The 27,071-nt window shown below is 33.3% G+C and overlaps 2 protein-coding genes, 1 long non-coding RNA gene and 1 pseudogene across 4 annotated transcripts; 2 read left to right on the top strand and 2 right to left on the bottom strand.

The window, feature by feature from the left end:
• The first annotated feature begins 952 nt into the window (after positions 1-952).
• Positions 953-3,361, top strand: LOC146934309 (uncharacterized). Its single transcript, XM_085706184.1, has 3 exons — positions 953-1,118; positions 2,411-2,562; positions 3,100-3,361. Exons 1-3 carry the CDS (start codon positions 1,046-1,048, stop codon positions 3,115-3,117), a joined length of 243 nt encoding a protein of 80 aa, XP_085562310.1. The 5' UTR covers positions 953-1,045; the 3' UTR covers positions 3,118-3,361.
• A 1,562-nt stretch (positions 3,362-4,923) lies between these two features.
• Positions 4,924-7,629, bottom strand: LOC146934308 (F-box protein CPR1-like; annotated as a pseudogene). Its single transcript, XR_015007733.1, has 2 exons — positions 6,367-7,629; positions 4,924-5,234 (listed from the first exon to the last, which is right to left on the bottom strand). The product of XR_015007733.1 is annotated as an F-box protein CPR1-like (transcript).
• A 1,590-nt stretch (positions 7,630-9,219) lies between these two features.
• LOC146934307 (uncharacterized) lies at positions 9,220-12,109 on the bottom strand. The gene is made up of 3 exons (XR_015007731.1): positions 11,851-12,109; positions 11,378-11,439; positions 9,220-9,681 (listed from the first exon to the last, which is right to left on the bottom strand). It is a non-coding gene; the product is annotated as an uncharacterized LOC146934307 (long non-coding RNA).
• Positions 12,110-14,807: 2,698 nt separating this feature from the next.
• On the top strand, positions 14,808-26,804 carry LOC146934306 (uncharacterized). The gene is made up of 15 exons (XM_085706183.1): positions 14,808-14,878; positions 15,368-15,574; positions 15,668-15,776; positions 15,866-15,948; positions 16,375-16,438; positions 16,548-16,665; positions 18,247-18,401; positions 18,564-18,615; positions 23,487-23,540; positions 23,652-23,789; positions 24,809-24,846; positions 24,970-25,020; positions 25,327-25,494; positions 25,598-25,710; positions 26,315-26,804. The coding sequence occupies exons 2-15, from the start codon at positions 15,447-15,449 to the stop codon at positions 26,436-26,438; spliced, it is 1,395 nt and encodes a 464-aa protein (XP_085562309.1). The 5' UTR covers positions 14,808-14,878; positions 15,368-15,446; the 3' UTR covers positions 26,439-26,804.
• The last annotated feature ends 267 nt before the right edge of the window (positions 26,805-27,071 follow it).

Here is a 27,071-nt window from a genome sequence, read left to right as displayed (position 1 = left end):
CTATGACATAGTCTATGTTATGTTTCGGGAATGTTATATTTTTTTTTAAAATGAAAAAAACTAATGTTTTTTTAGAAGTCTATTAATTTAAAAACATCAAACTATGTGCCATAAACAATCTTTGATATTCGAGGCCTATTAGACTAGTCTACTTAAGTAAAATGAATGATGTCTTTTTATCATTATTATTATTCGAGTTAAACAAGGGTATTGTTAATGAGTGCATCCGAGCACTCTTTAAGGATTCTAAAAGAAGAAATTATTATATATAAAAGTCAAATATTTCGATTTCCAATTCATTGCTTACATATTTTCATAAAAAGTTACAATTTAAAGGTCTTAAAGTGTGCCCTAGGCACTCGTTAACTTTTCCCAATAAGATTTTGGTCTTCAATTTTGTTTTTAGCCCCTCTATATTTTTTTATCAAGTTTTGACTTTTGATCCTCCAAATATTTTTCAATGTGACTTTTGATCCTTGTTTTTAAGTAAACTGACATGTATCCATAAAAAAAATACAAAAAAAGACTACACGGAAATAACTTATTTTACTAAAAGAGAGAGAAAAACAATTTGAAGGGATAATTTTGGGTCAAAATTGACCATAAATAACCTCTATTTGGTTGATCAAGAAGGAGATATACATCCAAATGTTTTTCATACGATTTTTGGTTTATATTGTTAAGTTAACTCAGGTATATTTTTCACATTTTTCAATAAATTTTTACAAAGATATTTAGAATATTATAACCATATCTTCCACAAAAAATTTAGAACTTTTTTAACATATGAATTTAACCATGTGATTTTTTTTAATAATTTTTTTTTAACCATATGAATTTCATGTTAGGTTATTAGGTTTTGCAAAACAAAAAAGGTTAGTAGGCCCATGTTTCCGTGTAATGATGGACGGTGGATATGCATTATTACAATTCTACAGAGGTTAATGTCTTTGTGGGTGCGTTAGACACATTTTCGAGAGTTGTGTTGTGTTGTGTTGCGTTGATTTCTGAAATCGAAGGTTTTTCTGTTTGCTTTGTTTGAACGATGGGTGGTGCTGCTCATGCTTTGAAGAGAATCCCTCGCATCAAGTTCCCCAACAGACACCAAAAACCATCTGGTACTCTCTCCTCTCTCACACACATCAATTTCCCTTTTATTTTTCTCTAATTTCCTTATTCTTTATCCTTGTTGTTTTCCCTTCAGAATCTATTGTTTCAACTTATTATAGCCTTAATTTGTAGGATATATATATATATATATATATATATATATATTGCGATGCTATGTTTTAATCTTCTGATTCTATTATAATCAAGCTTTCTAGTGAGTTGGGACGCTGAAGGAGTTTTCCCTCAATTCCTTTTACATCAATGTTGTGACAATTACTGCTATAGGAATACCTGGTTGAGATTAAAAAAACAAGGTTAAGTAAGTATTCACGAGGATTAGTCTGTCATATCATAATTACAGCCAGAGGAATTTCTTTTTTATGATTTTGGATTTCATCGGATAGCAGTAAGACGGGAACAAAGTGTTGAGCGGTGAAGAACCAATAAAAAGAATAAAATAAGCGCAGTGGAGATGAGAATGTTGTATTGGATGTGTGGTAAGACTAGATGAGATAAAATTAGAAATGAGAATATTAGAGAGAATTAGGGTAACACCTATGGTAGAAAAGATGGTGGAAAATAAGTTTAGGGGGTTTAAGCATGTAGAAAGAAGAGATTTAGATTTTGTAGTAAGGAGAATAGATCAATAGGAGGATAGTCAAATCACTAGAGGCAAAGGAAAACCTAGAAAAACTAAGAGAAACTATTAAGAAAGATTTAGAGATTAATGAGTTGGACTATAATATGGTTTATGATAGAATGTTACGGTGTAATTTGATCCATGTAGCTGACCCTACTTAGTGAGGTAAGACTTGGTTGCTGTTTTGTGGATTTTGTTCAAACCAGGCCTTCATTTTGATCATGTTGTTATTAAAAAAAGTATCTAATTAACTGTGTTTTCAACTGCGGATTGCAAAAAATAGCATACAATTCTGCTATACTACAGTACTATTGTGTTGCTATTTAACAACACTTTGTACTAAATAGCATATTGTGGCCGAAACTATGTTGATTTGTTCAAATTCCATTACGCAATAGCCCAGTTATAGCCACTACTTGACAACTCTTGCTAATGAATTTAATGAAATTTTGGCTTTTCATAGAGCCTCATAATATAACATTGGTTGATCCAAGTGGTCAATCCACCCAATGAGATGAGGCTTGGTATTTGTTATTGTTATCTTATCTGTGATGATTGATATAGGAATAGTTGGATATTTGAGATGAGTAACAAAAAAATTCTTAAATTATTTCTTGGTTGACTACAAGTAAATTTCCAATTCTTAAAATTTCATTGCAGGTTCTACCTCTGAGGCTCAAGCTTTGTCTTCGAAAAGCGATGGCAGTTTATCATTCTTTTCAAGTTCAAATGCTTCAACAACATTAGGAGGAAAGGCCTCTCTTCAACCCAAAAGAACTCCGGTGACCAATGAGGAGATTGATGCAGTTTTGGTATGTAAAATCTCTTTGTTAGTTTTAGGTCGTTCACATTTCCCGATTACACTTGTTACTTACCATGCTCATAAAACAACACATTTCTGGACTGATAACGGAACAATAAACTATTAAAATGTGCTACATTAACAATGCAATTCGAGCAGCATCGAAATTGAAACTAAATTGTCTATGTGAGTTTATGTGCTAGTTAACCATTCTTATGTTCAATCCTGCCAATTGTATGAGCTACTAGGTAGGCTTCTACAATTCAATCCATAAATGAATATTCTTACAGAGAAAGAAGAATACTTTTTTTTCGGGAGTATGCATGTATTTTCTTGGGTTTCATGTTTCTTTTCTCTTGGTTATTTCCTTTTTTTTTTATTTGTAAATAAAAATATTTTGCATATTTACTTTGGCTTTTTGCTCAATTAATTGATCAGTGATACATTTGTGATAACTGAGGTAGGCAATCAATTCATATTGTATCATGATTCTGGCTGTCTTTATTTTTACTTCTATTACTAATTGAAACTTCTGGAATTTTGGCAGTTGGGTGGCTGCTTCTAATCGACTGTCCTCAAAACAAACTATATGAACATTTTTTCCGTGGCTCTGATTAATCAAAGTTCACCGACGATGGTTCCTTTTTCTTTTTGTTGCTTGAGTGTTATGTGTAAACAGTTTATTGATTCAATGTGTCAATAATGCAATCCGATCAGGATTGAAATTGAAAACTACACTATGCTATTATTTCTCTTGCTAACCAATTTAGTCAATAATGCAATCCGATCAGGATTGAAATTGAAAACTACACTATGCTATTATTTCTCTTGCTAACCAATTTAATCTCTTGTAATATCTCTATTATCAACAAACTCTACAAAACTGTTTTTAGCTATACAGTGATCCCAAAAACAGAATGTATCAATTTGGATTAAGGTATCTAATCTCAAAACAATTTTTTGCAACAATTAGAATAAGGTCTAAAATCTGTTAAGAGTCAATTGCTCTATATTCCTCTTGTACTGAAATGTTTGGGTGAAAGGAGGGGAAAAGGGAAGATTAGTTTTATTTTCCCTCTTATTTAGATTGCGAGGAGAGAAGCGTAAAAATGGAAATAATTATATCTTTTAAGGTCTAGGAGAGGAAGTTGTACAAATATTTGACAGACATAACACTAACTGATGAAAAACAGGGGAGGCTCAAGGCATTGATGATAGAACTGCAGAGTTCTTAGCAAAAATTTGAGCACCCACTGCATTTTTAGGTCGTGATAGTGTTGTTGGAGACATGAATGAATGTCACTTCATATGAGTGTTCCCAGGCTTTCTTTCCTATCTTCGGACAATTAATAGTTACCTTCATATTGAAGTACATGCTTGCACCTAGCTTGTGGGATTTAGACTGAGATTATCTGGAGTATTTTGTTTTGTGTTGTTTTGATTACATGTGTTAATTTCTGTGAAGAGGAAAAACCTTACTTTTTCTTTATTTTATTAAAAAATAAATTAAACAATAATGCAAGTCAGATTATAATTTCAGTGGTCATGTAATAAGCACGTAACATCTATGTGTGTATTTTTTAATTGAGTTAGATGAAGAAAAGAAAAAGGAAACATGACACTGCAAACTCTTGCATCACTATCACATTAATCTTCCACTGTTACTTCGCCATTGTCGTTCTTTTCATTAAGATGCATGACTTCTGTACACTTTGACTGTTTCTTGAGTTCCCTTCTCTTGCATGCAACGATCACAATAATGATTGCTATTTATTTAAATGTAAAAACATAGAACATCAAGGTCATTTGACCATTGTTTAGTGCATATAAAGGAAGTTAATAACTTGTCATGAGCTACACATACCTTTGATAATCTCACAACTTTTTATCAAAAGAGCATGAATTTAGTTTTCCGTCAACTTATCTGAGCTGTTTAAAGACTATTCGGATCCGGATATACTGATATTTGAGATGCTCCTAGAGTATTGTTGCTTTTATCCTAAGTAATTTCCTATCCAAAACATGCAAACAATGAACTGCAAGCCAAGTGACTAGCTGACTATTATAAACCTCGACGATCTCTGTCTCTGCAGACTGAAGTTTGTGAAAACTTAAAAAGTTTAGAAAACACTCAGAGATGAAATAACATCCTATTGTTATTTAGTTATAAAGTCAAAATTCGTTATATTTTTTTTTTGAGACAAATAACTCACCCCTGGGTTAGCACTACATGCATTCTGAGATAGTGAGATTAGTAGCTTGGGTGAATTTTTCATCTTCCATGAGATTAACTCATCCTAGTGAAATTTTCAAGGAAGCATCCATATCAATAATCCTAAATTTATTTACAACAAGCATTTCAATTCTGACATTAATAATAATCCCATTTTCATAAAAAGCTGTCAATCTTCGACAGTTTGGTCTTACATCAGTCTATAACACAGCTTTCATCACACATACTAAAGTTTAAAAAGTAAATAACATAAGCTGCACCTTAGAGTTGCCTCCTAAAAACCAGAAAAGGATAAAACAAAAAACCATTGACATAAGACAACAGAACATCCAATGTGACCGATTCCATCACAAGAAACAACTTGACCATCCTGTTTCAGCTGCACATCACAGGTCCTTCCTTCCAACCCTTACAATCTCAATTTAAATCCTTGGGACAAGAAGTCATCCCTGTCGAAAAAAATGAATCTCATTGAAGTAAGTTCAACAATATCACAAAAGAATAGTTGATAAAAAAAACCATGCTTTTGAAAGGAACTATGCATAAATTAGGAGTAATTTCATGGTAGGCCAATTTCTAAACAACCTTTTTCTTCTCTTTACACACCCAAATCTCATGGTGGAATGGTCTTAACATTTAAAAATAAGCTTGTAAAAATGATTATTCAGTAGTGAATATCATGGTAGTCAAATTGGGATATGTAATGTGTATCGTTGGACCACTTTTTTGAATCGTGTATCGTAAGATACATGAACAAAGAAAAATACGACTTAAAATATCATATATCATATATAAACTACAAAATACTTCAAATATCATATATAAATTTCAAGATACTTCAAAACTCAAGTCATAAACAAAGGTAAATAACATAAGGCATCCTTAATTCAATCAAAATCAAACATAACTCCAAATTCTAAGGGTTCTGCCTCATTAGTGAATGAGCAGAGAGAAACAGAGCAGTGAAGAATCAGAGAGATAAAGAGCAGAGAAACAGAGCGTGGTGTGGGACCGCCCCATGTAAAAGACTAAAATATTGGGTTTTTCTGCCGGGCCGTGCAACCCGTTCCGGTTTCAGAAGTGAAATGTGAATGATTGAATCGGGATACAGGGGAAATGCGGGCGATACACGGGATACGCCCGCGGTATATGATCATTTGGGATACAGACCCTGATCTGTATCGCCGTGGCTGTTTTCGTATATTGTGGGATACGTGGGATACTTACTACACTGGTGAAGATCTCAAATAACAGAAGAAAAAAAAAAGATCCATACCGAGATTCTTTCCATAAACTAATTTATATAAAAGAATACTGCAAACCCTTTTGTTTCAAGGTCAACTCTTAAGCTAACACACAACATGCATTGTATTTTTTCTTTCATTTGAAATCCAGCATACACACATTATCACATGTACGTAACAAAGGTAAAGCCTTCAAAGTAATTAGGGAATAGTTATCCTATAATAAGAATTCAATTTGACCTTTAACATAGAGTTTAAGTACATGTATTGTATGATGGGTCCATTGCACTAATATAACATATACAAAGCAAAAGCTAAGATAATGAACAAGAAGTACCTTCTCTTGCTTGTAGTCTGACATCTCAACTTACATAGATTCTCCTTCCTACAATTAACAACAGGGAAGGAAGGTGGTACAAGACTTCCAACACAAAACATAGCTTCATCCAAATTAGGAATTCCTTCAACATGAGTAACTTGTTCACTCTTCAAATCATACCAAAACAGCTTCAAATCATTAATTCCATCCAACAGAATCTTACTTCCATCGCTAGAACAACCTAAAAGCCCTAAGGATTTCAAAGATGAAGTGAAACGAGATTTAACCAAAGTAAAAAGTTTACACCAGCTATCTCTAGATCCATATTCTTTCATCACCCAAACATCAACATTACTAGTGTGATAATCCACAACAATACAAAGACACCCTCCCAAAACAGAAACAGAAATTTCAAAATTCTCTTGACCTATTTAAGCAGGAAGAGGAACCTCATTGAAAATCTCAAGTGTTAGGTTAAACGCAACAATTAAGCAAGGGTGTAATCCATCAAGTTCCTTCGTCATTATCCAGTTGAGAGAATTGTCAACAAAAACCCCCATGGTTTGAGCATAGCAAAGAGCATACGGCATTCTGGGAATTATTTTCCACGAGTTGTTTGTTTTTAGAGCTAAATAGTCTGACATGTGAATCAAAAGTAGAGAGTTGTTGATCAAAAGACCAAGAGATTCTGAGGAGTTTGTAGTCGCTGGTTAATGGATCAAAACCGAATCCGTGAACGCAATAGGCGAAGTTGATGTCGTCAGATTCAGAACGACGGGGAGGAATAGGAATAGGCAGAAAAGGGATAATCCGATGTTTACGGGTGTTAGGGTTCCAGAATGTGATTTCATTGGTGTCGTAAGGGTTAGAGAAATCGATTTCGCCATTGGAGATGCAGAGGAGGCCGTTGCATGAACCAAGAAGAGTGATGTTGGTGCTGTGACGTGTGAAAGGATGGTTGAGTGGAACGGCGGTGGTTAGGTTAGAGAAATCCTCATCGAACTGGTAAAGATCAGTGTTGAGTCGAAGGATTAAGGATCGATTGAGGGATTTTTTGAGGTGAAGATTGATGAAATTGTGGGAATCGATTAAGGATCGAAGTGATTTCGAGGTTGATCGGAATCGGAGGAAGATTTCAGCGAGTATTTCTGGCGGAAGATCAACCGTCATTGTGAGGAAGGAAGGTTCTAGGGTTTTGGGTTTTTCATTTCTTCCTTTCTTAGCTTTTGTGCAACCCAAATGCAACCCACCTATTTTTTTGGAGGGACGTTTTCTTTCTTCAAAATTAATTTTAATTTTTAGGCTTCTCAAAATGCTCCCTGAGATCTGAAAATTAACTTTTTACCTTCAACAACACCACCATTATTTGGAGGTTTTTAAAACGGTGAAACCAATTAAAAAAGTTGTTGAACCGACATAAAGAGTGTCAAAGATAAATTAAAGAGTTAATTTTAGAAGGGAAATGAACGAGTTGTTCAACCAAATAAAAGAGAAATTTTAGAAGGGCAAACGAGTAATTCTCTTCTTTCTTTCATAAAGACATATAACTAACTAGACCATGCACCCGTGCTGCCGCACGGGTCATATTGATTGCAAACAAAACATTCAATTATATTGTAATTACGAATTTATAGCACCATAGCTACCGCACGGGTCATATATATGCGGATAGAATGTTCATACATTCACTTAGTGGGTTCAAAAAAATACAACAGTACATATGCGGATAGAATGTTCATACATTCACTTAGTATTATCAAAAAAATACAACAGTACATGAGAAAAAGTTCATTTAGAAAAATGGTGGAAAATTTCTTTGAAAACCACATTTGAGGTACTATTAATGCAGACACCATCGTCATCAATTATCACAATCTTTAGACCATGGGAGAATACAGATTGTAGAAGGTATACACCAACATGCTTGAGAGACTGCCCATGACTCTTGTTAATAGTCATTGCAAAACAAACTGATATGGGAAACTGTCTTCGTTGGTTTAAGACAACTGCATGCCTTTATTTTATTTTTTGAGCTAGACACAATTGATGTTAATACCATTCACAACAATTGATCTACATCATGTATTAGACAACCCTTGAATGGAAAAAGTCTATAGAGCCTAACCACCAAAATTACATCATGTCCATATTGTTAGGTTGAACACTTTCATTCGTGTTCAAGTTTTAGACCTCTCAACCGTGGATGTGAGTTTTAGCTACAAATAAAACAATATAAATAAAAATAGTTAAATGCATGTATAATCCTTAAAAATAATTTCATATATGTGTACTCATGATATTGCAATTTTTTCAATCTTAAACTACTGTCATTTCTAATCAATTTTTTCTTTTCTGAAAAAATTGAAATCCTAAATTACTACCATTTCTAAGCTGCAACGAAGTAACTGTGGAATCTGGCATCCATTCTAAATTACAAATAATAATGCTTTTCAATAGTTTTGCTTTATGTTTGCTGCTCTCAATCATATAGCAGGGTTGCTCCATAATTCGATATAAATTTAAAATCACAATCAAAAAATTTGATTAAACACAATTATCAACAATGAGAGTTTTGAATTATCAACTATGAGATCTATAAGCTTATATTTTAAGTATCAAAATGAACACGTCAAGATAGCCACTATTTGAAAGCATAAAAAGACGTAGAAATGATTTTCATTGATATGATAATAATAGAATTTATACTGATTTTGAATAAGGATAAGAATTTAATAGCCTGTTTACAATAGAAATCCATGTACCATATAGTTCACATAATGTTGATTAATATGCCGTTGCCTGTTTCTTTAGCTAGTTCTCTGCAATTGTACCAAATTAGAGCTGCCTAATTTCTATCTTGAGGAATAAGAGTACTTAAACAATGCGAAAAATTCTTGCTCCAGTAGATGCTTCAGACTTCTATTCAACAAAAATACTCAAAACATATTTAAGTCAAATTAAGTTCCACTTATCCACTATATGAATGCAATGAAGACAATTAAAAAAACATGAAAACATAATAGAGTTGGCAGATAAACTAACCAATTCTAAAGTATGTATGTCTAACTAAAATATTATATAAAAAAATCAAGAAAAACAAATAATAATGAACAAAAGTCAATCTTGAAGTATAAGGTTCACAAATAAAAATTTAAGTTCACTTGTTGGCTAACAAACTTTCGGCCATATTTTCATCTTTTCTTCATTGCACAGCAGAACCAAAAGGTTGCAAACTCCCTTCATAACTCCATAAGTAGTCATCAAACAGTCTATCCAAACTCTAAATTAAGCTTATTCCAGCCTTTCCTTTAAAAGTCCCTATGTTCACACAACCTACATTATGGTCACAAAGATGAATTTGACAAAAAAAGTGAGCCAATCATTAACCATATGATTAGTGGAAAAAACTATCAAGTAAAAGGGATACTAAATATTTTAAACAACCACAACCTCTTTTCTTTCAAAAAAAAAAAAAACAACAACAACCTTTTACTTCATCAATATGCACCCATAACCCTTAAGCATATGTATGTTAATCATAAACATAAAGATAAAACAAACTAAAAATAGTACAGATGAAAAATAACTAAAGAATTTAAGAGAATGAACAAAACAAAAGACGAAGAACGCTACACATATTACATAGAGCTGAAATCGCAACTCTAGAAAGAAATAAAGGATGGTCTCAGATTCCTATTGTGTTGAAGATCTTAGTATTATACATAATACATTACTATAATTGGGGTAGAAAATTAAATGGCTAACACACTTCAACCCAACTAACAGGATCACACTTATCATGTTATCATTTGCATAGAAAACATTGAATGGCTGCAAAGCATTCATTGATTCTTCACATACACAAAACAATCTTTTGTTTTTAAAACCAAACTATATAAGTTTAGTATAGTGAATCTCTCATTTGATATTTAAATATTCTAAAATAAAGCTTCAAACAGGTTTTACAATTTATCTACTAACCTCAAAACTCATGCTGGTCAAACTGAATGAAAGTTCCTATTGCATACCATTTAGCAATTGTGTACTCATTTACAATGTATACTCATTAAGAAAACAAATGCACATCTACAATAGCAAAATTGTGTACTATAAGCAAATTTCGGATATCTGCTGTACATTTACAAAAATAATCTACATAACGACATAGAAAAGGAGACCAAATTAAAACATAAAATAATGTTTTAAAAAAAGACAGATCACATAACTAAATGATATGAATCCATATTAGCTAATGTTTTGCAGAAATTCTACAGAAATAATAAGAAATGAAAGAAAGAAAAAAAAGCTCCAATGTCAAGAGAAATGACAATGGAAATTTGAGCAGGAAAACAATCCTTCAGTTTCGACTCAAATTTTGAATATACGATATATTAGATACCATCTTAAAACTGTCCCAGACCAATTCAAGAAGGCTTACAGAATCAATCAATCACTGTATATAACTAAAATGGCCAACTCTCAAACATTTTGTAAATATAAATCCAGAACAACGTATCATTATAAGTGATCAGTTATAAATAGTAGCATTGCTTTGAAAAAAGATTTACCCTTATCTCTAAATCCATGTATTTGAAAGCGCGCAATTAATTTGTAGGACTCAAAAATAAAAACCTAAAGAAATATAAACACTAACAATGTACATCTCAAAAATAATAACCTCAATTACATCATGCACTTCAAAAGCCATTTTGCTGGGTTTTTTCAAAATAATAACATCAAAGCATTTCATTTTCAATAATATAAATGTAGTCTATAAATCAATGAATGTGTCTTAAATCCCTAATTAGATCCGCCATGAATAAATTCAGACAAATTTCTTGAATCACATGATTAAGAAAAAGGGTTATCATCTCACCCTTATGTGGAAAATAGTGACTCATTGTGGTTTCAATAAACTCACCGAGCAAACTCTAAATAAGCTTCAATAGAAAATATACACGATATTAATAAAACAGATGAAACCATACAATTGCAACAACTTATCAGAAACTTTCATCGGAGATAATACCTTAGGTGCAAGCAGCTCGAACCTTAAGCAACAACGGCGTCGACACCAGACGTTTAGCACCACTGCAAAAAAATGAAAAACAAAAACAAAGAACCCACAAATCTTAATCGATTGCAAAACAGAAAACTCCAAAAAAACATATAAACTTCGAAACAATGAAAGGTGAGAAATAAGAGAAGATGAAAGTGAGGGGTGAAACTGAGAATGAAACCCAATGGTTTTCATTCATTTGGCTTTGATGTAGAGGGTGAGGCTTCTGCTGAATTCTTGAGGTCAAATACAACAACAAAATTAGTGGATCCTATTCAATCAACTATGACCCTATTCTCATCAGAGACCCAAATCTGATTGTGTAGTGAACCTAATTGCAAATTTATTACCAATGATGAATGGAATTGAAGAAACAACTGAGAGGTGGAGAGTGATTAGACTAAAAACACAATTCAATTCATAGAAAGGGAAAAAGCAATTACCTTGAGAGAAACTTTGCAAATTTAGCAAATTAGAACAGTGATGGAAGGGAGCATTGAGCATAATGGTGAGATGGCAGGTTTCTGGCATGAGAGAGAGAGAGAGAGAGAGGGAGGGAGTTTGAGTGGAAATAGGTTGGGAGAAATGGAAGAAGATAGCGCACGGGAGAGGAAGAGGAGTCTGAGTGAGTTCTGGCATGAGAGAGATTTTTTTTGACAAAAGTATAAGACCTGATTGAAACCTGAGTCATTGGTTTATTTACTGCATTGGAAACACGCGAGACATTATAAGAGATGGAATGGAGAGAGTTTGAGGCTGTTTAAGCACTTTCCAATGAGAAATTAAAATGGCATTAAATGAGCACACATGTAAGGGTTCGGCGGCCTATGGTATAGTATGAGGAATTTGAATTTTGAATTTGACATTAAATTAGTTAGTAAACACATTTTTCCCGCTCAAATGCTAGGATTAGGGTTTGCAAGTTTTGTTTACATTGTAGCTTAGGATTAGATAATAAGGATAGGCTGGGGTTAATTTCCAAGTTAAAATTTTGGGCTCAATATTCTCGGTGAGTATGTAAGGAAAATGCGAGGTTAGGATTTAAATTTCGGATTTTTTTACATAAACTTATTTATTTTTTTACTTTTTATACTATTCATTTAACATTTTACACATAATAGAAAAACACTTTTTTTTTAGAAGGAACTTTTTATTTTTTATTTTTACCAAAACCCACTACATTTTTTTTACATATTTAATCACTGTTTAAATTATTGTAGAGCTAGACTATACTTTTAATTATATAAACAATGCCAATTTTTTCTTATAGGTATATTTGGCGGGAAAAAAAATTAAATTTACATGATAACATTGCTATGAGATTCCTTAAAAAAAAACTTTGCTATGAGATTATCTAATTTTCTTAAAAAAAAAAAAAAGAGATTATCTAATTTTATATAATTTCACCTTTTGAAAATTTAAACAAGGCAGAACATATGTTCCTTTGCTCCACTTTTTGAAACTATTTCGATCCTTTTTTTTTAGCAAAGACAAAACTAATTTGGAACAAACAACACCACGTAATTGGGATGAAACGATAGGAGTTCATCTTTGCTCCATTTATGTTTGCTCCATTTACTCCTTTTCAATGCATAGATGTGTGACATATGTTAAAAACAAATCCAATGGTTGAGATTAAAATGTCTCACCACATGCTCTCTCCACTATAACAAACTGATTCTTTTCTCCTTCACCTTCCCCATTCCCCCAAATCCTTCACCTTCTATGGGCAATTGGCATCATCATTGATTGTTGCGAATTTGTGTTATTCTCGTTGTTTCTTCTATGCCTCCAATGAACCCACTCAATTAAATTAAGTATGCCAATTGAATTGAGAACTTTCCATGTATGACAATTGATTCCATTCCCTTGAATCACATATGGCTATTATATTTGGCTGGCAGATTCATGCGGCGCTTATCGATTCCCTTCAACTTTGAATATCATATACCATTAATTAAAGCTACGTGTAAACTCATTTGGCATGTTTGAAGATTGGGTAAAAAAATTGTTTGAATTTGAAAATGAAAGAATGACACAAAAAGAGGAGAAAAGATGAGCAGATGAAAACAGAGAATAGTGGCTGAAAATTTGAAAACGAGTTATGGGTATTTTGCTTATAGAAGGTAAAGGATTTGGGGGAATGGAGAAGGTGAAGGAGAAAAGAATCAGTGTGTTATAACTTATAGTGGAGAGAGCATGTGGTGAGACATTTTAATCTCAACCATTGGATTTGTTTTTAACGTATGTCACACATCTATGCATTGAAAAGGAGTAAATGGAGCAAACATAAATGGAGCAAAGATGAACTCAAAGGATAGAAGACTTTTACATTGAGAGATGATATCCCCTAATTCATTACACAGAGTATTAGAGAGAGAAATGACATCCACCACGAACTTACAATATTATTCAAACATCATTGTTTGCATGTCACCACCTTTATACCTTCTAAAAGGTTGAAAACTTCGACTTCTAAGGAGGAGACGTTGTAGCGCGTCTGATCAGATTGACCATAGAGAAATTGCCTTGTAGAGTGTCTAAAACACATGCCATACCCATGATGGAATTATTATTGAAAGAGGTACAATCAACATTACACTTAATAGTGCCAACAGGGGGTTTAAACCATGGTAAAAAAAAACTCCCTCCGTTTCAAAATGAGTGTTGTTTTAGCCAAAAAAAACTTGTTTCAAAATGAATGTCACCTTCAGTTTCCAATGCAATAATAACTTTTTCTTTTCAATTGTACCATCCAATTAATACTCAACACATTACTTCCAAAATATTACTTTTAAAACTAACCAATAGTTAATAAGGATAATTTGGTAAAATAGTCATTCTCTTTCTTTTAATCATTGCATTTCTTAATATGCGTGCAAACACCTAAAACGACACTCATTTTGAAACGGATGGAGTAAAAAATTGTGTCATGGTTCATGTGTTTTGCCATTTGCATACAACTTTTGTTGAGTGTATCCTTTATTCAGTTAACTATAAAACTTTGAGTTGTGACACTTTCATAAATCATCTTTTTTATCCTTGAAGAAGAGCACACTCTTAGATCCATAATTAATAGCACTAGACTAATCCAAGTATGTTAATTTTACATACATGATTAATTAAAATAATTTAACTAAATGTATTTATGTAACCAAAAAGAAAACTAAAAATATACTCCATTTTCTATTAATTTTGAAGAAGTAGCGTTTTTGTTTGCATTTGGCATTAGCTGTCGTGTTTTTTTTTTTTTTGGGTTAAAAACAAGTATTGGAGTAGTTAGTCAACGACATGAATGTAGGTTAAGATAGAATGGGCATGATGGTCTTTCCACAATAACCGCAACAGCAAAGTGAAAGAAAATCGGTGATATAGTACCGAACACACCCGCCTCTCGGGCATCGAGCCACTTTCTATTTCCGGAAAACCTTTCTTTACCTTCTACTTTCACTCCTACACCCCTCTTTCAAGGTATGCACATGCTCCTTTCTTCGTTCTCTTTTCTTCTTATAATCTTACTTATATTGTTGTTATTATGGTTTTTTTTTTTTCCCTCTAATCAATCCCCTTTTCTGTATCATTCTCAAATTTATTTGATCCATACTTTTGTTCTTCTTATTATTAGTGATAACTCAAATTTTTAATCCTTTCGGAACTATTTGATGATTTCATATACGATTGTTGCTAAATCTAGAGTCTAGACAATTAGGGTTGGTAAATCACCAAAATTTGGGTTGATCTAACTTAAAAATTAATACAAGTTTCTCATTCCAAGTTGTATCCGATTTTCACTAGTTGTTGCCTTTGTTTTTAACTAGCCAATAGACAGACCCTAATGTGTCTGTTTATCCGCTCTACTCTGCGCTTAATCGTACATGGAAACAGATATCAGTATTGACTCGGTTATTGGAACGAGACCAATGATTCTGTTCTAATTTCTTTGGTATGTTACTGTTTCAGGAAAAACATTCTCCACAGCTATCATTGGTTTCACCGTTAACTATAGGGTCGCCCTTCCTCCGCAAAGAAGTTTAATTTCATGGATGATTGTCCTGCAAAATTAAAAATCATCCCTGATCACTTTCAAATTCCAACTTCAAGTATAGAATCTTCTCAGAGCAGACAATTATCTACTTCTGAAGAACCTGGAATTGATCAAACTTTAAGGTATTGTTTACGGGTCAAAATAGCAATAATAAAAAAGTTATTCGGAGACTTTGAGTTTATTTGAAGTAAGTTACTCAATTTAGCTTAGTTTAGGTCCTCCCCCCATCTGTGGACTCGAAGAAAACTCAGGAGAACTTTCATGTTGAACTTGTTTACTTTACGAAAGCTATCATGGGGGTCTGATACTGTAGGTCAGGAAAAGGTTTGATCCTAGTAACTTTTGTGCTTTCGATCATTTGTCATTGTTGAAGGTTTTCTTACATCCTACCTATACAAACTTATATTCTGTAGGTTGAGCTAACAGCTGCAGAAGTAGAGTCACTTCGATCAGAGCTTGCTGATTTAGAGGAGAGGGAAGCTCACTTGAAAGCTCAGTGAGTGATCCACAATTTTGAACTATTTAGGGATTTGGTGTCATAATCTAATTTAAGCGTTCATTGATTAACTTTTTTCTTTAAGTTACTATCATTCTTTTGTTTGTCTATCTCTCTAGTCTTCGGTGATTAAAGAAGCAAAAAGTCGGGAGTTAGATGCTAGAATTAGATTTGGACCATAGACATATTTTTCTGTTTGTGTAATAACTAATAAAACTAAAACGAGTTTCAGTTTCCTTTAAATCTTCCTTATTCTCCACTTCACTCCTTACTCGCAGTTCATCCTGATTTGTTGGACATACATTAGTTTTCTTTGGTGTTGAAATTGCTATATTGAAAAACAAGGGAAATTTACTGTTTTACATCTAATGTATTTTCGTTAATTATTATTTCTTTTTTTGCTAAAATAACTATTTTTATACACAGGTTGCAACATATTGATGAAGTTCTGCGGTCAGCTCGTCAATCTGGCTATTTAAACATTAGAACTGTACTGACTGTCCATCCCTTCTTCAATTTGTTTTGAATTGGTTTCTGCTTAATTATTTTATTTTACCACAGAAGCTGGCATTGATGTGTTTTTTTATCTTTCTCTATAGAGATGGGCAGCACTTCCGGGAGAACCCCCACCTATAGATGATACTGAAGTAGATGACTGGCTTCCTCGCTTTGTCGTTCTTCATGGAGCATGTATATTCTTATATTTGTTGTGTACAGGTAAGGTAGTTAGCTTTGTTCCTTATCTCCCCATCCATTTCTTCTTCTTTTCCTACAAATCTTGGTTTTCATTTTTACATTATCACTTTGTTTGCGAATAAGTAGCTTAGTGCAGATATAGGAAAAAACTGATCAGTATTGCAAGGCTGAGAATTTTACTATGGATGGGTGGGGATTAAAGACAACATATTAGTATGCATTATAGAGAAAATTTGTTTAGCCATAGCCCCCATTATGAAAAATGGTGGAATCGTACAATAAGTGGTTTATTCTTGTGTGAAAATATGCATAGAAGCCTGAAGAGTAAATCAAATCGAGGGTAATCTAACTATCATACATTGAAGGCCCGACAAAATTATAAAGCCAGAGAATAAAAAAGGATTTAGATTGATGATTTTTATTTAGCATGATTTACACACTAGGATATTATGTCATTTAATTCAACGAGCCAACCCTACTTACGGGGAGAAGGAATTTGTTGTTGCTTTATTTTATGAGTACCTTGGTGGCTGGTTCTAGCAAATGGAATGGAGTGAGAACTGGAATGGGTCAGTAGGTCATATTTGGTTTGATCAATTTAATGGAAATAAGCATTCTCAGGAGATTGAGTTTCCTTAGAATTATAGAAAACAATTACATCACAAAAATAATGGATTGACTATTCATCTCTTTACCTCTGAAAATATTTGAGCCATTTTGTATGTTTCTACCCAAAAAATAACGCAGGATGACAAGTAGAGTCACTCAACCAAAAAACTGTTTCTGTTTGGCCCACAATTTAGAGTAGGCCATGCTTGATTTAGTTTAAAAATCATAATTTTTACTTTATTTTTTATAATCAATTAGAACATACCATCTTGTCATCCTTTATCCATAATAGTTCTAAACAAAACATATGAATGAACACTTTATTCGCTATTCCATCAAACCAAATATGACCTTACTTTTCGCTTTGCAGTTCTATTTGTTAGTCCTAATCAGAACATCTAGATTTACTGGGTTAGCCAATTTTTCCTGTACATAAGTTGCATTTTTATTTTTTCAAAGTGGGCGAATGAAAAATGGAAGCATTGGAGACCTCTTAATCACCAGATTTGTGCAATTTCTTCTTCACATTTTGTTTGAACATATTCCTACAGTTATGAAACATTAGTCAACATATTGTTAAGGATGTCTAACCTCTTTGTTCGAAGTTCAAACTTTCTAACTCAAAATGAACACTCATAAACTTGAGTTATCAGAACTAGGCTCAAGAGTTGTATCAATGTCTTTAACTTGACTATTAATGTCAAAGGCCTGATAAGCCAAACAAAACTTAGTTAGAAGAGTAGGCAGGAGCGGCCAGGAATATACTCTTGGCAGTTTGGTCAAAGAAGCCATCATACCATGCTGTGAATTAACTTTCCAAATGCGCTTAAGTTATTTAGCAAAAGCCAAAGTTTGCTTTTTAATAGCATCTTTGAAAAAAAAAATTGTACATGGTAGGTCAATCAAGTGTATTTTCATCTCAAGTTTTCAGATGATTGGTGTCCATTTACAATGCATCAATACTTGTTGACTGATAAAATGGAAAAATTGCAGATATAAGTCCTCAGGACTCAACGCTTCTATCGGATATTCTTGAAGTAGGGAGATTGCCGTGTTTTAAGCGTGACAATGATGATATTCAACATGCCTTTTATATTTTAACTCGTCACGGGTTTCGCTATGAGTGCTCAAGCAATTCTTTGATACAGGTGAGGTGTGTCCAAGTTATGATAATATTTGATTCTGTAGAGTAGTTATTATTATTACTATTTTAGTTCAATTTCACAATATGGACAGATTCTAAGTGACTTACATCGTCATTTTAATTTTCAAAACCTTTAAATATAATATGTCTTCCATCACATTTTCAGGTGGACTCTTGGTTAACAGCTTTACAAAGTTACACAAAATTAGAGTCTGATAGATCAGTTCCTAATGGTTCGATTGAGATGTAACACAATTGACGAGTTATAGTGGCATGAAATCTAACCACGTTGTAAATATGGTTCTAAGCCTTTTTCAGTAATTGAATGAAGATTGAAGACAGATGCTTTGTTTGTCAATTTTGGCTCTTTCCAAAGCCTGTTTGAGCCTTGCAATTTGTTCTAGCAGTCCTTACTTAAATTAGAGTTGCTATATCTAAGTATAAGCATTAAAACTGAGAGCTAATAATACCCAAATAATAAGTGCTGTTGACATTTATTAAGTTATGAACATGCTAAATATGCAGGAAGGGTACATTGTTTCAAGAATGCAGCATTTAAAAAAAACAATTATAGTAGTGTAAATTATGCAAAAAAGGTGGCAGCGATGCTTCTATGATCTTTTTGGTTATTTTGGAGTCTAATTATATGATACACAAGTGAGACAAAGTCTTGCATCATGCACAACCTAGTTTTCACCATTGGATCAATAAATTTCACTATTAAATTAAATGAAATATGATGTTAGTACTTTTTAATCCAATGATGGAAATTAGACATTTGTGCATGGTGCAAGACCATTTTACATGTGTATGTTAGACAAGACCTGTTTTGAAAATATGAATTGTAATTTTCAAAATTTAAAAAGGAGAATTATTGGACTTGGTAGTTTCAAGCCACATCAAATAGAAACTCGTCAAAATTAACTTTTTTTATAAAAAATAAAACAAAATAAGGAGGGCTAAGCAAGACACGGGGATGTGAAATGCCAATTAAATAAGCGAAAAATAACAAACTAACGAGTCTTTAAAAAAAAAAAAGTGATGAGTCAGTTCTAGACCGGCTTAAAGTTCAGAAACCTCTTCTCATTGGGTTTGAACCTAGCATAATCACATGCATAATCACATTAAGGCCTCGCACTCAACTGCGTCCCTTTTGGTCCAATGCTCTAACAGTCGTATGACTTAAGATTATTGCAATTTGTGATGTCTTCGGGCATCAATGAACCACAACGGTTAATAGTTTCACACATTATGGGTGCGTTTATTTCGGCTTTAAAAAAAATAGATTTTGAGTTAAAAGAATCTAGAGATTTTTTTTTAGAGATTTTTAAAAAAATCTAAAGCTATTTTTGTTTGTCTACTATCATAAAAATCATTTTTTTTTAGATTTGAAACACTTACACTTGAGTTCCTTGCATTAAGAAAAAAATAGATTTTGGAAAAGCTACTTGAAATAGATTTTCATTTTGAGGCTAAAAATGATTTTTTTAGCAAAATGGATTTTTTAAAAATCTCAAACAAACACGACAAAAACTAAAAAAGTGATTTTTTACTCAAAAAAATAGATTTTTTTTAAAAAAAAAATCCAAAACAAACAGGCCCTATAACCCGCCGCCTAAAAACTGTCCTTCAACGGCTGCCTAATACAACCGTATTTTCAAGGTGAGGTACTTGAGTTCGCAAGGTGATACAAGATTTGGGAAGATTTTCAAGTTTCTGCATAAATTGTAATATTATTTGTGCTACTACTGAATATTCTTAAAAGGAGTCAACACCAAGAAAAATTCAAGATCATCTACGCGTTGAAGCTTATAACCTAAACCCACTAAGCTTGTTTGAAGATAGAGTTATACCAACTCAAAAGGGAGATATGAGAAAATCTTCACGACTACAATAATGTACATTTAACTGGTTAGTATGGCAAATATTGAATATGCAAATGGCAAAATCTCTGACGAGGAACATGTGTTGTTAATTACTTGTTGTCGTTGGCCTCACCATCAAGAACCTACCTTCGGTCCAAACATTACTATTGTAGGGAGGATGAGTTTGAAGTGGGATGGGATGAGTAAATTTTATGAAAAACTAAGGGTTTTCGACATAAAAATTCTTTATATGATTTTACTCTACTATTCTCTTTATTTTTTCTTCTGCTTGGTGTCAATTTTGAGGAATAAAATTATGTAAGCATTTTCCAACACAGGCAATGTTCCACACGTTAAAAACGAATGTAGCAATTAGCCATTTTAAGATAGAAAAGTGTGAACAAAGGAATATATTTTAAATCAAAATAGAATTAAAATGTATAAACTATAAATATGTGGAGTCGATTATGGAACAGTTAAAAACACACACAAATTGAACTCATGCATCAATTGGAGTGAAAATGTGTTAAAGTTCTTAAAACACGTGTGAATATTTTGGCCCACAATAATTGACGACCAAAACATAAAGTACTCTTTAAGACTTTAACTACCGTAACAAGCAATGTACATAGCATCTTTCTAGCTTGTGTTTCACGTCCAAGCTTGTTCTTTCCTCTTTTAGATCTTCTTTAGCAGTTACGTTGAGATTGGTATCGAAGCTTCACAGACTCATTATTATTAAAGTGACTTTGAACTTTGATCCGTGTTTTACCTTATAGTGGGGTCATTACCTACATATTTATTTCCATAAATAACCACTGTCATTGTAGTGGCTCTCCCATGAACTTTTCTCCTAAATAGTTTTACTGAATTACTATTTTCCAAAAATCAGAGATGAAGGAAGTGCTTCAGTATTCATTTTTTAAACAAAAGCTGATAAAACAAAGACTTGGAATATAAAATGACATTACAAGTGTTTGTATTAGAGAATGAGCCATCAAATGCATAGTTTTAAAATTGAGTTGTGTTATTCTCTAAAAAAAAATTGAGTTGTGTTATAAGAACAGCCATTTGTTTGACAATTTATGGGACTACCTCTATATCACAATTATTGTTTCTTTAGCATTTTTTCTTTTTCTTAAAATAATTGTCACTTTAAAATATTAATGCAACATTTATTATTTTTTACCATTATTATACCCTTATTTATTGAATTTCATCAAGCTTAACTACTCCACTAACTACAACTAATAAGGGTGTTTTAGTAAATTCCACTAATTTTACCATTGAAATCAACATTATTAATTATTTCTTTAATAATCGTGCACTAACTTTAAACGACTAATATTGTGAGACGGGTGGAGTATTTAGAAAGAAAATGAGGTATTGATACGAAAACCAAAGCAATAAAGATAGAAAGTAAAAACGTAATGTGACTATGAGAAAAAGTTGTCACAAAAATTGTTAAAAAATGGTTATACAAATATCATTTCTCTTTAAAATTATGTTGTCAATCAATTGCGTAGTTTTAAAATTATGTTATGAATGTGAAAAAACGCAAATAAAAATAAGATTAACACCTGAAATGGATCTCAATTAACTTAGATTAGTCTTTTTTGTTGTCAAGTAGCTAGAGCTCACATATTTTTTTAATGTGCATAAATGGAGTGTACGGGATTCGAATCCCGACCCCTAAATATATTATGCATTCTCCTTACCAATTGAATTAAGTTCACGGAAATAAAGATAGTCTTTTTGGTTGTGCGTGAAATATACTATAGTTTCCCAAGAATAAATAAAGGTTTAAATGTGTAATTGGTCCCTGCACTTTTAACAGATTTTGGCATTGGTCCCTGCACTTTTTTTTGTTTGGCATTGGTCCCTGCACTTTGTAAAAATATTGGCATTGATCCCTGCACTTTTTTTTGTTTGGCATTGGTCCCTGCACTTTGTAAAAATATTGGTATTGGTCCCTGCACTTTGAAAAAATATTGGTATTGGTGCCACGTGGCATGAAATGATTGGGACCAATACCAATATTTTTCCAAAGTGCAGGGACCAATACCAATATTTTTACAAAGTGCAGGGACCAATGCCAAACAAAAAAAAGTACAGGGACCAATGCCAATATTTTTACAAAGTGCAGGGACCAATGCCAAACAAAAAAAAGTGCAGGGACCAATGCCAAAATCTGTTGAAAGTGCAGGGACCAATTACACATTTAAACCATAAATAATGTTAAATAAGCTTGGATCTCATCCCAAAAGCTAGCTCAAAGGAGGAGGGAACTCAAGTATATTTATACACTCGACAACCCGGGAACCTGAGCGATGTGGGACATACAACAAACTTCAACACCCACCCTCACGCGTAGCGTGGGACCTAGCGTGGCTAGCGTGGAACCTAGCGTGGGCCTGGGTCAAATTCCCACATCGCAATCCTTAACCCGGCTCTGATACCATGTTAAATATGCTTGGATCTCATCCCAAAAGCTAGCTCAAAGGAGGAGGGAACTCAAGTATATTTATACACTCGACAACTCGGGAACCTGAGCGATGTGGGACATACAACAAACTTCAACAAATAAATTGTGTGTAGAGAGAAAAAGTTATCGATTTACGCGTTTTTAAAGCATGTATAGTGAAAAGACAATGATGTAATAATTTTTTTTAAGGAATAACTTGATAGTATAGACTTTATATACATTGAGAATAAATTGTCCATTTGATAAATAAATCGAAAAAACTACAAACTTATCAATTGACATTTCATTACGTTTTTACAGTTTTATTATAGATTTTCCCTCTAAAAAGTTATCTTATTTGAGACATTATCAAACACTAATGTTAATTTATTTTTTAATTGAGATTCAAACATTGATTCACCACGTGGTTAAAGATTGACATTTTCGGTTAGACTAATTTCACGTTAGTTTAGTGAAAACATTCTCTCAAAAATTATTTTATTAATATTATGATTATGATCATTATGATATGATTAAGAATGTGATGATATCTCGGTTATTGTCATATCTCAGTTTGCAAATATTTTAATTTGAAGATGGCAAAAATCGAAAATGAAGATAAAAGAAAGGTGGAAAATGTAAAAAGGGACAGAATAAAAGGCAAGCTACAACAAGAGAAGAGATCCTAACATCACCACCAACCAAATCACATTCACATATCACACATCCTTAGATTCTTCTAACATGGCCTCACACCTCTGCAAATCCGCTTCCAGAGCCGCCAGGTCCCTTCTCTCCGCTTCATTTCACTCTCGTAAGTTCTAACTGTGTCTGATTCATATTCAAATTATGGTCACTTGCATATTTAGATTCTGTTTCATTGAATTTGAGATGTTGTGTGCTGATTAAATCGTAACTTTCACAGAAGGACGCGCTGTAGCGGCAGCTGCAGCTGTTGCATCCATCACAAAGGTGCCGTTATTTGCTTCAAATTATGGGAGGACAGCTTCTGGAAATGGATCTACCTCATGGATTGCAGGAGCACTCGCACTTCCTGCTGCAGGTTTGGTTTGGTTCAATTATCTCTTTTGTGACAATTTCACTTTTTGTTTACTGTTGTTAATACATATTATATTTTGCTATCAATTCACATTAGATCTTATCATGTGAACTACGGATTTGGATTGTCTATATTCGCAAAATCGCACATACTAGTAAGTACATTTGTGATTGTTGAATTCAGATTGGTCCGATCTCGATCCAACAAACACTCATGTACTTACTGCAGAATGTGTGATCATTTATGACTGTATGCTATCCAAATCCTTAAACGTATGGTCATAATGTAAAATTAAAATAATTTGCTGATTTGGGTTTCAAGAAAATATGGATAAAGTGTCTTTTAGAAATGGAAGAGGAGCCTTGTACCTTGCTTGTTAGTAGCATTGTAGCTTCCGAGACCTCTTCTACATCAATTGGTCTTTATTCCAGCACAGGGGAATAAAAATTGGAGTTTTGGATGTAGTATGTAGACTTTATTATTTCCAATTGATACCCCCTACATCATTACATAAACCCATTTTAAATCTTCAATCAAGCCTCTATTTTTTATCAGTTCCTGTTGGTATTTTTCTTTTTGGACATATTCTCCAACTTTCATCATGGATATCTATCCTCCTACAAGTTTGTTTTAATTTATTAGTTTATCAATGTAATGATCACTAGTTAATTGTAAAGTTTGAACAAAGTCTTAACGGTTTACTTTATCACTTTATGCTTTGAATTTGTTGGTGGCTTCTCAAAGTTGCCTATTATAAAAACTGAAATTATACCCACTTCTTCTAAAGTATTCTCAATTATGCAATAAAATAAAATAGCACACACCCTTCTCTTTTTTCATATAAATCTTAATCATCCTTATTTATTGAGAAAATTGCACGCTTCCTTTTAGTTCTATTTAAATGACATTCCCTTTAATTTTATATAATAGAAGAGAGTCACTTTGTTCAGCCTATTACAATGTTCAGTCTTTAGCTGGATATTCAACTAATAATTCTATTTAATCTTTGTCATGTCTTGCAGCTTACATGCTCCAAGATCAGGAGGTGCATGCTGCTGAGGTATGCATAACTTGTCTCTATCTGCATTTGCATGTCTATTTAAACTCCTATCATTGCTTATTTTCTTCCTTTATTTCACGTTATGAATAAAATGTGCAACTGTGTTTACTTTTTCCTACTCAGCTGGAGCGCACCTTCATTGCCATTAAGCCTGATGGAGTTCAAAGAGGACTGGTAAAGTGAAAACTACTACATTTCTTGCACTTCTTTATGATTTGTTTGTGAAACAGTGTAGTAGATGCAATGCCTATGAAACATTGACACACTGACACTGGACACAAGACACGACTCTGACACGGACACCGGTTATCATTTAAGAAAATGAAAGTGATTGAATGTAATCACATGTGTCGGTGTCATTATTGAACACTGGACACACTTTCAGTCCGAAGTGTTGTGCTACATAGTACACTGCGACTTTTTGTCTACTCACCGGAAAAGAAAGTTTAGATTCTTAGAAGTTTTTTTGTCTTCTTTCAGATTTCAGAGATTATATCTCGTTTTGAGAGGAAAGGCTACAAGCTGGTGGGAATTAAAGTATTGACTCCTACAAAGGAATTTGCCAAACAGCATTATCATGACCTAAAAGAAAGACCCTTCTTTGATGGCTTGTGTGACTTCCTGAGCTCTGGCCCTGTTATTGCAATGGTTAGAAATGATTCAATCTATGGCTTTATGTATCAACCAAACAAGCTGGTGTTTATGTTTCTAACCTGTGTTTTTTGTTTCCGATTTTTTTTTTTGGTTATAGGTGTGGGAAGGACAGGGAGTTATTGTCTACGGCCGTAAACTAATTGGAGCCACAGATCCACAGAAATCAGAGCCAGGAACCATTAGGGGTGATCTGGCTGTTGTTGTTGGAAGGTACTACTCCTTCCTTATTATATTTATTATTTGTCATGATAACATGTCCCTCTTTGTCTAAAAAGTCTAAAGTACTCTTACTATTAGTCTTCATTGCGTGGTTAAAATTATTTTTGTAATAGCAGAGTGCGATTAAATAGATAGACATATTATTATGAAGTTTGTTGAAATGCAAATTGTGCTGAATGAACTTGAAGATTATGCAAAGAAGACAGAAAATTTGTCTGTGATGCTTGGATTGGTGACCATGAATGGTGGTGGATGGCAGGAATCTATGGCGACAATGATGCCTGATGGTGGTGTACCTGCATACACTCCGACGTTTAAGCGAAGTGGGTGAGATGCAGGTACACCAACCACCATCAAACATCATCACTGCCATGAATTCCAACCATACACACCACCAGTTGTGGACCTGGTCTTCAATCAATCCACCAGCACCGTCAAATACTCAAATTGTCTATCTTCCTTGCAATGTAATAATAATTTGAGACTGGTTAATATACTCAATATAACAGATAATATGAATGTTTATAGTATCTTACAAGGAATTAGGCTGGTTGCTCTACCCTTTTATTTTATCATCACAATGCTATTATTGCAGAAATATCATCCATGGGAGCGATGGTCCAGAGACTGCAAAGGATGAGATTAACTTGTGGTTTAAGCCAGAAGAATTGGTTAGTTTCACAAGCAATTCAGAGAAGTGGGTATATGGTGAAAACTGATCTGACTGTGTTCCTCATACTCCCTTCTACATGATTGAGTTTTTGGAATAAATTATGTCAGGAAACGGCAACACTGAACTCTACAAGCCACCAATTAGGGGCTGAGCATAATAATGTTAGTGCGTATATGTCATTCTGATAGGAATTGTATTGTTTCATTATCTGTCTTGTCTTTTTCAGTCTGATGAAAACAATCTGTTGCAATCTGTTTGATGTTATCAATAAGTCAAAACAGGTAAGGTCAACAATTATATTTTCTAAAAGAGAATAATGATCATTTGGTTATCCTAGTAAAAGAAAAAAGGTAGTTTTGTTGCGTTAGACGCTTCCATGTCACCAACAACAAGAAAGTTGAACCTCACAAAAGTAATTTTGTTGAGCCTAGTAGAAATCAAGGTAACATGTTACTCTCAAGATGAGTCCCAAGATACACCCAGTAGACATAAGTTCTTCCATCATACAATGGAGAATCGGGATCTGCTAATCAACACCCCATCCTTTGCAGCTAAAACCTCTTTCCATATGACAACCTTATCGATCAGTTGTCGTCATCTAACATCCTGCACACCTAACCTTTTATACTTTGGTTTACAAACACCAAACCACCGAGTATGCAATTTTCTTCCTCCCACA

Source organism: Medicago sativa, chromosome 4 (assembly GCF_051527215.1).
Source record: "Medicago sativa cultivar Bolivia chromosome 4, Bolivia_mono, whole genome shotgun sequence".
Lineage (NCBI taxonomy): Eukaryota > Viridiplantae > Streptophyta > Magnoliopsida > Fabales > Fabaceae > Medicago > Medicago sativa.
Note: the sequence above shows the minus strand (reverse complement) of the source record. Positions and strands in the feature narration are given on the sequence as shown.